A 15,229-nucleotide genomic window follows, 5' to 3' on the forward strand; every position below is an offset into this window, starting at 1 on the left:
GAACCACTCACTGAAAACTTCCTCTCATTTTTATTTCCAATAGCGTGCAAAGAATGTGCTCCCATTAACCTCTTTGGTGGTAATTTCCACCAATGAGGCAAGGATCTTGAGTCGCACTTTTAATTGGATGAGATGGGGCGCAACACAACAACATAACAAATAAGGTTGATCCTATGTCATGTCGCGTTCGAATGCACCGTCCATTCACGTATCACATTGGTTTTCATCCAACCACAAATCTTTACATGCGTAGTTTTATTCCATTGACGCCCAATAGAATTCTTCAATTACTGCGACTTCGAATTTATTGGACGATGGTGGTTGTCAACACCATCCACTGCGTACAAGGGAAACAACACGCGAAGCTCAAAGCGCCGAAAGAAATAAAAACGCACCAGCAGTCATCAAGCAGCCCTCAATGGGCGTGAAATAACTTAAAACCAGCCAGGGCACCAAAGTATACTGCCGCGGCAGTAGGTTCTAAGTAGCTACATTGTTCCTAAGAGTGGTCCGGACCACTCTTGGGATTTTCTCTCAGCCATGCTGTTTTTACGCACAATTTCGCTTCGTGAATCCACTTACGAGCACTTTTCGGTGACGTAAGCAAATATAGCAACTGCATCACCATCGCTGACATGTTCCCGGGCAGTCACAGCGCGCTTTATTTGCAGCGGCCGATGTGACAACTACGGCCTCTTACGACGTTTTTTCGTTTCGTGAATCGACTTACGCAACAAAATTTTTCTTGCGCAAAAATGTTTTCGTAAGTGAGTTTTGTGAATCCGGGCCCAGTTTCTTTTGCCATCATGAGCTATTCACACTTGCCAGTTAATATAGGAAAAATTAAGATCACCAGCTGTAGAAATTGGTGACATTGAGAGTCGGTTCTGCACTATATTAAGGGACTCGTTTAGGCACTCTGGAAAATCGTTTTTTTTTCAAACCTGGCGTGCGGTGGCAGACTCCGATAGCACTACTTACAGCTGCAGACAGGCAGAGTGCAACCCACAAAGTTTCAAGACTCGAGTCAGCTACGATGATACTTGCGCCCAAATTTTTCCTTGTAGCGATTAACACTCCCAAACAGTGTGAGACTACTGTATCTCTTCTAAATATTGTGAAGTTTTTTATATACACAGTTCACAGTCTGACTCATCACCACATATAGCCATGTTTCTGTTCCTAGAACTATTTCACTGGAACACGTCATGAGAAAAGAACAAAGATGGTCCTGCTTATAAAATAGGCTTCTGAAGTTGGATACTAAAATTGATAAACGTCTAGTCGAGCTTTGATGTCCAAGCCAGTGCGCTGTATGAGGGCTGTCAGGTTTTAGTAAAGCATGAACCTGATTTCTCTTAGAATCAACATATTACATGGTTTTATTTAGGACGAGCTTATCGAATAGAAAATTCTACCTGTCCTGTGGTTTCTTGTTTTCTCGTACAAAATTCCTGAGTTTCTTTTTGATTTGCTGCACCCTGAGAAAAGTTTTTCTTGGTTCATACACGCTGACCGAGGTGCTTAAGTTTGAAGGCATGTGTGAGGATGTTTCTTTTATCCTTAATGGTCGAAAAAATCACAATAATTGAACTAACATGGTACTCTTTTCATTCACCCTACCTGTGTACACGCTCATCTCTCCTGCTGGCGAGACTAAACCCTTGATTACATTCTTTGGCGAGCCCTACAGTGTCTTTCCATGTTTCCAAAAAAAGTTTCAGGAATACCTTTGAAAGTAAAATTATTGCGGCGTATAATATTGTTAAGAGCATCAACAGCCACGTTACACTGCAATATTTCTTTGGATTCTATGCTGTGTAACATATCCTGAGAATTCTTAAGTAGTTGTTTCATGGCGTCTACTGATTTACAAAAGTCAACCATGGTATCTGATCTTCGAGTTTGGAGAGACGTACGCCGCTTTATTACAGTGACAATCAATCGAATGTCATTTAATTTCCCCGTAATACCTTTCTGAAAATTTTCATCGGAAGCTATTTACTCCTTAACTGTTGTGAGGAGTTCGTCAGCATTATTCATGTTCAGGTTCGCTTCAATGCTTCAGAACAAAGGAGCAACCGTGCGAAATAAAATATTACCAGCGTTCATCGGCTTGCCATGTAGAGCTTACGCGTGGTCCACACGAAGTTATACGAGACAAGACACCACAGCTACATTGCCACACATAGAAGAACAGCCTATTCGAGCACGGTATCCTCGAACAAAGAGCCCCACAATTTCACACGCAGTTGGGAATTGCAGCTTACTAGTCAACAAAAATGACTGAATGTCAAGTGGTGACTGATTATGAGTACGAATGTTGATTTTACTGTTTGAGCGACGACTTCGTGTCTATTACTCTCTCTAAAGGGTTGAAGCGATACCCGTCTCTTTCGATTGCACTTTCGCAAGGTTCATCCTGTAACTTTGACACACATTTTGACTGGCAATGTGAGTGGATACCCCTTGAAAATTCAGTGATATGGCCTAGTTTGGCTTGAATAGAAAAAGAGAAAAGATGTTGGCGTCTATATTGATGGTAAAAGCGATGTCACATGCGAATGTTTGATTGATGGGGTATTGTGTTGAACTAACCCTAAAATATTTTCCTCGGAATGTCAAAAGTTAATTTTCGCAGTGTGCAGGCTACACCATGGAAATATTGGCATTTTGTTCATTATCTAGAAAACGTTTCCACACTTACCAACAATGAAGAATACACATTAGTAACTGGTGCCCATCTAAAACGTTGGTCAGTTAGAGAGCACTGCAAAGCCCTCTGACCTATCGTCTCTCCGGGATTCAAACTACACTTAAAATAGTTTCCGCTCGCGCGTGAACTACACCAACAAGTGAAACGTTAATTCCATCGTTTCAACCAAACACTCCGAATGAAGATATTTTCTGGTGTTCTAAAGGTCAGTAAGGGATCATCAACACGTTTACTTTACTTTGGCTCGATATCTGAAAAAAAAAGCACAGTACTTCCCATCCAATACAAGTTCAACAGATAAATTCAGATTCACTTGCTTATTTTTCTGAGAGGGAATGTGCGAACGAATTTTTTGTATCATACAACCCTTTTCAAGTATCTCATGCTCAGTATGTGCAAAACACCTCCCACACAAAAGTTCGGGAAGAAAAGTAAGACGTGAACATGACCGTAAACCGAAGGTAACCAATTTCAAGCTTAAAAAAATAAAAAAATGTACTTATTACAAGACAAAACTTGGGGTTTTTATTGTTTTAAAATTTTTACTAAATAGTTGAACGAAGATTCTGATACAGTTAGACTGCAACTACTATTGTCTATATGGCGTGATGGCGTGAGAACGCCATCAGATGGCGTGATAACGTGAAAAATACATGGCTCAGAGTCAATGTGGTAATATGTGCTAGGAAGCGAAAAATATCCCTGACAACCTTATAATATACGATAACATATACAAAGTAGCCACATTGGTTAACAAATAAATATTTTAACGCTACTAAATAGCAGTCATGACGTCGAAACTCTGAACTATCTCTGTCCTGACATTTATATTTGGAAGAGATTGTGATTGAAAGCTTTCAAGTACATAAGCGTGAAAAACCTAATATTTTGGTTTTGGCCTTCTAAGTATGTATTTAATCTATGTGTATGATCTTGCTTTGAGTACCAATATTTTTCTTCAATGTATGAGGACTGCCAAAGTACCTGTACTATATAATTGGGCATATAAACATAATAAAAGAAATACAGGCCCTCTAAATATTGCCAAGCTCCTCAGAAGTCCTAAGAAAAATATTTCATTAGTCTCCCAAGATTCATCGACGAAACTAAATTGATGTCATCATCACAGTTTGGTTTCAGGCCTGGCCTTTGAACACACTGTGTGTTGCTCCGTCAAAGTAATTAGCCATAAAAATATTGAAAGGAGAAGATTAAAGCTGGTCATTGTTACAGATTTGGTCAAAACCTTCAATGTTATTAAAACCATGCAACCACGTAATACACAATTTTGTTGATTTTCTAAAAATAAATTGGAAACATATTGCATGAATAGTGCCAATTAAAAATACTCTCATTGCTGTTTATAAGAAACACATCAAAAATTAGTTCTTCTGGAAGCCGCCTCTTCGGCACTGATATCTTTTCGTAGGCTGTTCCAAGACACATTCTCAGGATAACGAGCTAAGTACTTTATAGGCAAGTCGTATAAAAAGATCCCCTTAAAAACGTACATTATGCCTCTGGAAAGCAGTTACGTGTGATGTAGCGGAGTGTGAAAATTGGGATGTAATACCGGGGCCGCAATTGATACGGGCACCACCAGCCACTCTGAATGTCACCTCGCTACTGCTACACAAGGATACCCTACGTGGACACCTTACGTCTAATTGGCTGTTTTGCTACTTCTTCGGGAGAAGACAAAAACAAAGAAAGAAAGAGGAAGGCAGGCTGGATAAGAGAAGTTCAGGTTTACTACATGACAACATTTCGGCTACGTTGAATATATATTTTAATAAAGGCCTGTTTTTAAAAAGCTCGTTTCGCAATAATTCTAGTGTCAACGTTGATGTAGTTATTGTTTGTATAGATAGATAGATAGATAGATAGATAGATAGATAGATAGATAGATAGATAGATAGATAGATAGATAGATATATAGATAGATAGATAGATAGATAGATAGATAGATAGATAGATAGATAGATAGATAGATAGATAGATAGATAGATAGATAGATAGATAGATAGGCGCCTAAGTTGTCGCAAACCGCAAAAGATTTTGAAAAGGCTTCAGGTCAAGTGAAGATTAAACCCAGTCCACCCGTGTGGCAGCAAGCAGGTGTCCAACAACAAAGCCAAGTTATTGCTTGAAAATGATTCGAAAATAAACGCCTTGTAATTGTCTTCTAGTTGGCAGACCCTCCCTTTCGATGGAGGCAAAAATGCTGTAGGCCTGTGCGCTCAGGTTTGGGTGTACGTTGAAGAACCCCAGTAGGTCAAAATTTCCAGCGCCGTCCACTTGCGTCATTTGCGGCCAAGATAGTATTGTAAAGTTTCCAAGCTCCTAAGTTGCGTCAGGCAGTGCACACGTAAATCTTCTCGCTCCAGCAGACTCGTGCGTAATCATGATTCTGCAAATTGATTTTAGTTAGCGGCTTCGAGAAAATGTTGACTAAAGGTGTGTGCTTTCATGAATTCATTTCTAACTTTTTTCGGAGGCTTCGAAGACCAAGCGAAAGGAAGAAAATGTGCGCTTAGTTGGGGGCTTTTATTTGTTTATAAAGCTGTATAGATCGTCGTGAACCAACGAAAACTATATTCATAATACTGCAGTTGTATGCGTCGATACATCTGACGATTATACCGAATGGCTTGCCAATGTTTGACTGCTGTTAGATTAAGAGTTGAATCCTCTTAAGATATACCCAATAGGAACCCTACGTTGACCACTGATAGCACTACTGTGACGTCATACGATTGACTGAGGTTGAATACCTTGGTCGAAAATTTCTCCTATATGCGGCAACGCTGCTACTTTGCTATATTGAAGGCGAGCGCTGCGGTAACAAATATGCCAATAGGACGACACCAACAAAATTAATCGAAAATAAAGACTGCTGAAATACCCATCTGTGTCGCCCAAATACCAAGACATGTGTACGCGCTATCAGAATATGTATTCAATGGCAGGGTTTATCTTGTCGCAGTTATAGGAAAATAAATGCTTGCACACTGGATACGTTTACTGCAAAAATTTCTTCAGGGGCAAAATTTATTGTAGCAAATTCATTCGAAAAGTAGTGTGAATTCCTAAGTAATTGAAGGGCAATCTCCAAACGGAATGCCAAAAGGGCATAAAGAGAAGTGGGGGGCGGAGGGAGGGGGTAAGACGCTTAAGATTTTTACGTCAAGAAATGTTAGCAGAGACGAAGAGACTAGTGCATAGTTCTTGAACATCAGTCCCTAATCGTAGAGCCAGTGTTTGTGGTGTCTTCATGACCGGCTGTCAGCGTCCTTTTTTTTTTTTCCATACGTACTCTCTCGCAAATGTATATTTTGCGGTTTCGGTAATTGTCAGCGTCATCGTAATTGGAGGTATGGTGAGCTTCATTGCTCAACGCCAACACCTCAGTAAAGTTCATACATGACTGTCTCCCGAAGTTATGTTTCGACAATTACTATCCAACTACTTACCGCTCTGTCTAGATGTCTGGTGCCTGGTATAAAGCAGTTGCTTCAGTGAAAAATAAAGTAGGCAGTTTTTCCATGTCAAGTTGGCTGCCGCAAAATTGCCGACAGCGGAACATATTGCGGGGAAGCATTTGCAGATGTCTGAATAACTTGAATTCACCAAGCATAACTCGCTATGCTTTGTTCTAAATTATGTATACTCAAGTTTTTAGGTCACTTGACCTGTGTAATTTTTTTCAGGTAATCGATGCGAGCAAGAACAAGTTTAGCCCCAGTGATACTGGTTGCAAGCGTATGTCTTCTAGTATGGAAGGTTGATAACTTATGGGAAACTTGTCACTCAATTCGACGTGTCGGCGAGGAACGAAATTGTCAATTTATTCAAACGACAAACTTGGGTAGGTATTATTAGTAGTAACTCTGCTACAGAACTACAGAACTTGCTCATTGACTTCGTTTGAAATTTCTCTGTTTTCAATCATGACGGTACAAGATACTGTTGAAAAAACAACACCTCGAGAGCTAAGGTAGATTGGAAACGCCATGCCATGTTGCCATAACACTGACCATTAGAATAGTAAAGTTAATCTGGAATCTCATAAAACGTAGTCATGCTTCGAATATTTTTTTTCTAATTTTAAATTCTGCTCTACTCTTACAGATGGGCTACAAAGAAAAGCCATCATTGAAGGCGCACACACAAAAGAACTGACCGTTGCGTCAAAGAAACCTCCGAATGTTTCGGAAGATATATACGACTTTTTTCTCGAAGGTCCTCTCCCAGTTGCGTTTAAGGATGCGCTTGAGAAGTATCCCGTCGTACCAATCACTGACGTCAAAATAGTGCTGATTGTCGCGTATTATCGGTCAGGGTCAAGTTTTTTTGGTGAGTTAATGTCCTCTACACCAAAGACGTTCTTCCACTACGAGCCTCTTATGCTGTTCACTGTGGCCGGCAACATTCGACTGGGAAGGCAGCACTACGCTTTCAAGCTGTTGGACGCCCTTGTACGGTGCCGTTTCGAGCCGCTCTACACTGCTTGGATGGAAAACACCCCTTATTACAAGCAGAACCACTTCCTGGCTGATATCTGCGGAGGGGAAGAGTCGTGCTTTTCTCCAGGTCACCTTGCTAGTCTGTGTTCAAGAGCACAAACGCAAGTTTTCAAGTTCACGAGACTTTATGTTACTCAGGTGAGATATTGCGCAGTCCCTTTGCATTTAATTACAGCGTCCCATCAGCATTCCATTTTCTGCATAGAATGTTATTCTCGGCAAACTTTCCGGAATTTCATTTCTCTTTCAAAGTACGTACACGTAAACGCAGTTGCTGAGCTGCACCACGGTGGTCTAGTGGCTAAGATACTCGGATGCTGACCCGCAGGTCGCGGGATCTGATCCCGGCAGCAGCGGCTGCATTTCCGATGAAGGCGGAAATGTTGTAGGCCCATTTGCTCAGACTTGAGTGCGCGTTAATCAACCGCATATGGACAAAATTTTCGGAGCCCTGCACTACAGTGTCTCTCAAAATCATACGGTGGTTTTGGGACTCTAAACCCCACATAGTACCGAACGCAGTTGCTAAACTACCCCACTACTTCTGCCAATAATAACGGTACGAAAAACAAAGCACACCACCGCTGAAAATCTAATATTTAAATACGAACACAATGAGGTAAGTAAAAGAACACCCATTTTCTTTGTTAAACACAATATTATGGAGAATAGATAATGATGCCAAGCTAGTTATAGCGAATAGTATTCGAAGTAATTGCAATGTAAAGATTAATAAAGAGAACAAAAACACAGCCAGCAACTGGTGGGATCCGAACCCGTGACTTTCTTAAAAAGTTTCCGATGCTCGGTCAGCGACAGCGGTTGGGCGGCCATCCCAACCTTCCTTTTTATACAGTATATTTTGCATTAAAATGCGAGCATCAGTCAGTGACAGCGGTTGGTATTCGGCGAGTGTGGAACACATTTCTTTTTTGCCTGTTCGCGTAAAGCTATATTTTAGTCTACGATTCGTTCTCCCCATTTACAGTGCAATTACGGTTCATAATATTCCCTATAAATTTGTCGGCATCTTTGTAGGTTATTTCTCCTTAATATCGAGGCTAAAAAAGAAAACTAGTCGTTAACTGAGGCCTGTAACACTTCTTGAGCATGGTGAGAAAACTCCCTATCAATAGTCAAGGCTTCCCAGAACATGCGAGTCAAGTGGAGTAGTGCAGCACGTGGCCTTCCATTCACAATAAGCTATCAAAATTAGCTAAAAATGTTTTCTATTCTCCCGGAAACTGGAAAAAGAAGCCTAAAAGTCACTCAATGCATTTTATCAGTAATTGTCTGTTTTAAAGATGGCACGCTCGGTCATTACAGGGATCAGCGCGGGAGGCCTTGACTTCTCTCCTCGCATGTGCGCCCGATGCAACAGGAAAAAGGCCCGTATTTGAAAAAAAAAATTGGTCGAAGTAATGAGCCGCACGTGACACGTCTCCTACGCCTATGATACATAATATTTTCCTCAGCTTAGATTCCAGCACTTTCGTCGGCGTGAGAGCGTAGAGAATGGAATTGCAGTGTGCGACAAACTTGTGTAAATCCGCTCGTACTGATTGGGTTCTTAAAATTTTTGCGGTGTCGCATTCGTGAGGACAAAAGATCTTTAACTAATTACATTCCATGGTACCCTGAAAAAGTGTTATAGAGCCCATGTAAAGGGCCCTAAAACACTTTTTTTTAATAGCCATGGAAATTATACACTAAAGGAGCTTATTGCCTTCCGAATTCACCACCGCAAAAGGTTTTGAAATACGTCCAGTACGAGGGGAGTTGTTGCAACTGCGTTGGCTGCAATGACATTCTCTTCTTTTGCGTCCCGATGAATTCGCTTCAAGGTAATCGGGGAGGAATAGCACGGGAAAAATACGTCTCGTGCGCCTCAGAATTTGAACACTTATCTTTTTTCTATTCCAATGTGCGGCTTTTTTTGTGCTACTGCGTGCGCATGCATGGGAATGTCGTGTCGTCCGCTGGCGGCTTGTGTGAAAACCGAGCACGCCATGCTCAAGCCAGCCAACGGCTGACACAATGGCTATAGGGATGCGATCTTTGATCTTGTATCGTGATTAGTCGAGAAAAATGGAAGTTATTCCGAGCTTAATTTGAGAACTTAATGTGAATCGCAAGCCGCCTGTAGCGGTGCATTACTTTGCTCGAGTTTTCTCGGCCACCTCGACTACCTAACGGCAATGTTTTCTGACCATGTTCATAAAAGCGTTGCAGGGCCCCTTTAGGTTTACGCTATTTATGTAAATTCAAAAGGAAGGTCTCGTATAGGAAAGACTGGATGCCGTTAGGTAGTAATTGAGGTATTGTTGGTTAGCTGCCAGCTTGTAATAAGGTTATGTGCTGTACCTCACGCCAACAGGCAAAAAAAAAAGGTGTTCTACAACGGCCGTGGTTCTACACTGGCCGCAGTGACAACAAGTGAGCACTTCTTGATGCTCCGACATTTAATGCACATATAGTCCCTATAAAGTAGACGAGGGGATGACCACCCCCATAACACCAGTGGAAGAGCAACGAACGCATTCTTCGGAGGTCGCAGTTCGCATCTTGCCGGTGGCAATCTAACTTTTCGTCCTCTTCTCTTCCTTCACATTCACATTACATTTACTTCTAACAGCGTCCCATGTACATTTCTTGGTATCTTTGTCTCTTAGTAATCATTAAAGCACACAAAGACGTTTGAACATCCACAAGGGCGCCATGTTCAGGAGTCTTGACCAGGAGTTTTACTCGTAAACAAGGTTCTTGATCGGGAGTGTAAAATTAGTTTTGTGCGTACGTCTCATAAATTTTCATCGTAAGCGATGCAGTGCTTTGTTTTTTCTACCTTCGACATGTGTCATCCCTATACTGCCGTATTTATGTTCAACCTTCATCTTCATTTAGCTTGAACTAATTATAAACGTCAACATCGGTGAAATTTGGTAACATAAATGTGCAACGCATGCGTTAGTTTTTGAACAAAAATATTGCAATCATTATTATATCTCTGGATGAATGGCTGTAATGCAGGGATTTTTATCGTCTGATGCTTTTTTAGGACCTTCTTACGCTTTCACGGTTTCACTCTTTTCGTTAACGCTGTTTTTCATTCTTCACTGCATTTCGCGTTCACTTGTTGTTCTTTTCCCGTTTGCCGATACATAGTATGCTCAGTTAGAGCTACGGCAACGGCAACGGCGCCGAAAAGGAAATGGCCGAGTCAGTTTATGTGCATGGTGCACGCCCTCACCGAAATGAGGTTCTGCGTTTTGTAGCTATGCTGAGAGCACGTTCGTCTCTACCATGGCGACCTCTCTAAAGACCTACATAAGCGTTTAGGTACTAATCAATTGCGAATAAACTTCCACACACTGCCATTTTATCTGTACATGAAATTCTCAGTGTATTGGCAACCGCCGGGAGTGCGGTATATAGGAGCACAGTTCTACATTTAAAATATTTTCATTTGCGACGAAAACTTCAGTACTCAATTTTTTATTTTTTTAGTAATCGATAGGTGGAGTAATGCTTACGTATCTACCCAATTCGCATGGATATTTTTTTTAAAATTCAAGGGATACATTATCTTGCATTTTGCGCTAACTATTCCCTGTGTACGTGATAATATTGAATAAAGTGTACGTATTATTGAAACGGCGAAGTCTCGTTCTCATACAGCCCTAAATGACATGCCTAGACGGCAGCACGTCTTAGTAAAAAACTGATAGAAGTACGTCAATTTCTCCATCTCTTTATTACGGACAGGTGCAGTCCTGGATCAAGCGAAACCCAGAAATTGCGCCTTCCGTGCGCGTGATCCACCTGGTTCGAGATCCCCGTGCCGTGTACGCTTCCAGAAGGCGTCTCGGTTGGTGCAAGAATCACAAGCAGTGCGGAAGTGCCACCGCCCTGTGCGACCAGATGAGATCCAATCTGGACGCATTCGGGGACCTGGGCCATCACCTGCCGAACAACAGAACGTATCAGATTCGTTATGAAGACCTCACTGCCGACCCACTGAATGAGACGAAGCGATTGTTCGCGAGTCTGGGTCTACAATTTACACCGTCGGTATACGAATACGTAGTAAACCACACCACGGCGAGCGGGGCGAAAACGAAAGACGCGTTTTCGACTTGGAGAAACGCGAAAGAAGTCGCCGATAGGTGGAAACGCCGGATATCACTAGGAAAGATTCGCCAGATACAAGCCAAGTGCATTGATGTGCTTCAGAGGTTGGGCTACGAGATGACCTAAAAAAGATAAAGAGGTAAAAAATATCGCTCTATTGTATTCACAAGATTTCATATTACGCCACCTGAATCATTCTAGGCATACGCCATCCAGCAGTCGCAATAGCAATGAACCCAATTTAGGATGTCAAGCATTTCCTAACAAATCATAGGCAAGTCGAGCGCATCTATCTATCTATCTATCTATCTATCTATCTATCTATCTATCTATCTATCTATCTATCTATCTATCTATCTATCTATCTATCTATCTATCTATCTATCTATCTATCTATCTATCTATCTATCTATCTATCTATCTATCTATCTATCTATCTATCTATCTATCTATCTATCTATCTATCTATCTATCTATCTATCTATCTATCTATCTATCTATCTATCTATCTATCTATCTATCTATCTATCTATCTATCTATCTATCTATCTATCTATCTATCTATCTATCTATCTATCTATCTATCTATCTATCTATCTATCTATCTATCTATCTACGTCAGGGGCCCCTTGTAATCACCTCCTCAACTTGGTCTATATCAAAATTACCTTAAAAGGGCAATGCTGTAGGGCGAAAAAGACTAGACCTCATGCAAGAATGATACAAAATTACACGAATAAGGCAAATACTTTTTTCATTTCGTGACGAACCTTTTTACTTTAGTGATGCGTGAAACAAACCCGTATACTAGCAGCCACGCTAATTCAGTTATGCGGCACATGTTATTCATAGCCTCTATCTACATACAATGTTAAAGAACGCACACTAATAACTTAACGAGGTATAAAAGTATAATATCAGAAAGCCAGCATGAACAAAATCCAGGCACTCGGAATCGCCCTCAAGTGGTCTACTACGAAACCACGCCGGATCTCGAAAGTGCCGTTGAAAAAGATTCGATCTAAAAATGGCGTCGTTGCAATGTCAATTAAGGTTGCAGTGCTAGCGATCTTATTTTATAACAATGTAGCAAATATTTTAATTATACGCCTGTATTGTCGTCGTGTGGAGTGAACGCCGATTGAGATTCAAGTATTGACCAAGCTAATAATGATAATTCCAGTGCTTGCAACAGTCTAATAAACGTTAAATATACACTCCTAGGATGCCACAATGTATATTCGAGAGTTGCTAGGACTGGTGGTAATAAGCTTACGAATGCGAAATGTGATGGTTTGATTATCGTACACGTGTGCACTCGTTTCTATCAAATTGCCGTATCTGCGCCACCTTAAGTGCTGACGTTAGGTCAAAGAATGCGTCACCGGTGAAAGACCAATGTCGTCGACATATTTGGTAAGTCAGCGACGTGCAGACTACTTCATTTAGAAAACACGTTAGTGCACCTCACGTGTTTTGATGTGAAGAAAAAAATATAGATTGTAAGGAGATATTTCCGGATAGCTATATGTGTGGGACCAATCACCACAACGAAAGACGTCTGCCTGAATTCTATTGCTGAATTAGTCAAAGTTTTTATCACGCATTGCCATTTCACCCGTGATTAGCTTACAGTTTTGATAAAACATATATATGTTGAAAGCACCAAAGACCTACATGAATAAGTGTATCAGTCAAAGATAACGTACCTTCGAATACGTGTACCATCAAGACTTGATGTTTATAGTCGAAAGATGGAGGACGCCTAAACAGTGCTTCTTGCACTGATTGGCCGGTGGCAAAACTTTATTAACTTTGGCAACTTACCATGGGGATGGGTCACGAAACGGGCGTTGCCTGGTTGTATAGTGAAATGCTATAGCGCATCAAACACCGTCCGTGTTGCCTTATCCTGCAACTTGGCACGTAACAGTACTTGCAATGTAAATAAGTGCCCGCTACGTGCAGTGTGACATGTACGAAGCTGCGGAGGCGTCTCTTAGTTGATGGTTTTGCTGCTGTACTGATGATGACTACTGTCTATGACTGTGCGCTTTGTTAAAAGTAGACAGCTTGAAGCCACGCACTCGTAACGCAAATTGCATGGTGTGATGCCTTGTGGCATTCCCTGCTACAGTCACGCAATATGAAACGGACGCCTTGAATGGTTTCTAAAACGCGAAAATAGACCTTTTACGTTCATGGTGTGAGCAAGAGCGATGCAAGAAATATCATCACATGATGACGTCATCACATGACGTCACTTGTATGCAGATTGCGTCGCCATCATGATGTCACCCTACGCGACGTCACGTGATGCTGCAATCACATGACATCATCGTTTAGTGAATGATGTGCCGATCACAGAGGCAGTGCAGAACAAAGTGAGGTGCCGAAATCTTGGAATGCCTTTGATCCTGAAGAGAGCGCGAAATTACATTTGGGCAGAAAGCTGTCGGAGGAAGGTTGGGAAAGTGTAGAAGAGAGTATAGCTTAGAAACTGCAAATCACATATAAGCTGGGGAAAGAAGTTTTGGGACTCGCTCACTGGATTTCGTGCGGACCAGTGCGCCCCCGCGATCTCCGATGACAGCGCAGCTTTGGCCTACAGGCTCGCCCTACGCCATGTCCTGACGCCGACAAAAGCTCCGGCCGGGTGGTGCCCCATCCTCAGACTCCTTCGACTGTGTCCATCTTTCCTATCTCCTCTTTCTTTCTGTATGTGGGTGTCTCTGTACCTATCCATATCTCTATCCCTATTCCCTTTTATCCTCCCTATTGCTCTTAATCCTTCCTTACCCTCATCCCTCGTGAGCCACTGTTGAGGTGTCGCACTATCATGCAGACAGTTACGGGGCTCACTTTTATCTTCTTTTCTCTCTTTTAAGAATCACTTACAGATCTCAATGTTTTTCAGAAAAAATGCTTCCAGTACAGCTTGGTTTTATTGTCTATTTGAGCTCAAATATTTGAAAATCAAACAGAAACTTGAAATGCTGAAATCCAAACATACAACTAAGAAGAAAAATAAAATAGCTTCTGTTTCGGGTCGTCTTAGGCAAACGCATAACACACCTTGTGAGTTTTTATATCAGTCAACGTGAGTCCTTGCAGACATGAAACCTGAAATGTGGAAAGTTCAAACTATCCTGCTGTTTTTGTGAAGCAGTTTAAGTAATGGCTTGAACATACTGTAGAGGGCTGGACCACCACGCATCATCTCTCGTCGCCATTCAGTTTCGAGCATTCACTTTTATTATTCGAGTCTATCGACATATTTCCCTCATGAAAATTGCTGATACACAACTCACGGGTGATGACGTTGACGCCTGCTTCACCCGCATTTCAGCTGAAAAATGTTCATCGTAAGTACGTCAAAAGTAAAAGAAATGCACGTTAGCGTGCGAAAAACTAAACCAATACAACACGATTTGCAGTGGCTAAGCTCGGCTACATCAGTATATAGGTAGCGTAGTCTATAAGCTATACATAGACGGATGGATAATTGAACAAACCACGGAAGGACAGATCGATGGACAGCCACGGATAGATAGACGAACCACGGATGGAGACGAGGACGAATCATAGAGAGACGAACGCCCATGGATGAATGGATGGATGATTGAAGCATGGATAGACGGCCGCACTAGTGAGCGAGTGATCTCAAGCGAGTCGAGCGCCAGTCCTCAAGTCGCACGTTTCTCCAGGAGCTTCCAGGCCTTCCACGCGCCAGCTCTGCGCAGTGAGACGCCGTCGCTCTTCGTGGTTGCGCAAAAGTGCTCACCATTATTCACACGAAACTCTCAACCTCGGTCAGTGTAGGTTACCCTACAATAAATAGGTAGGGTTCTAACCA

General features: G+C 41.7%; 1 protein-coding gene across 2 annotated transcripts in view; it reads left to right on the forward strand.

Annotated features, from left to right (window-relative positions):
* The window catches only part of LOC119177837 (carbohydrate sulfotransferase 2), a 31,611-nt gene that overhangs the window by 13,069 nt on the left and 3,313 nt on the right, over positions 1-15,229 (forward strand). Inside the window, exons 2-4 of one of the 2 annotated variants that reach the window (XM_075887433.1) lie at positions 6,427-6,584; positions 6,848-7,380; positions 11,008-11,512. In XM_075887433.1, coding sequence (XP_075743548.1) covers positions 6,434-6,584; positions 6,848-7,380; positions 11,008-11,499 — 1,176 coding nt within the window. In that variant the 5' untranslated portion in view covers positions 6,427-6,433 and the 3' untranslated portion in view covers positions 11,500-11,512. Of the gene's footprint in view, positions 1-6,426; positions 6,585-6,847; positions 7,381-11,007; positions 11,525-15,229 lie in introns of those variants that run through there. The other variant, XM_075887434.1, reaches the window with a different exon arrangement.

Source organism: Rhipicephalus microplus, chromosome 1, assembly GCF_043290135.1.
Source record: "Rhipicephalus microplus isolate Deutch F79 chromosome 1, USDA_Rmic, whole genome shotgun sequence".
Lineage (NCBI taxonomy): Eukaryota > Metazoa > Arthropoda > Arachnida > Ixodida > Ixodidae > Rhipicephalus > Rhipicephalus microplus.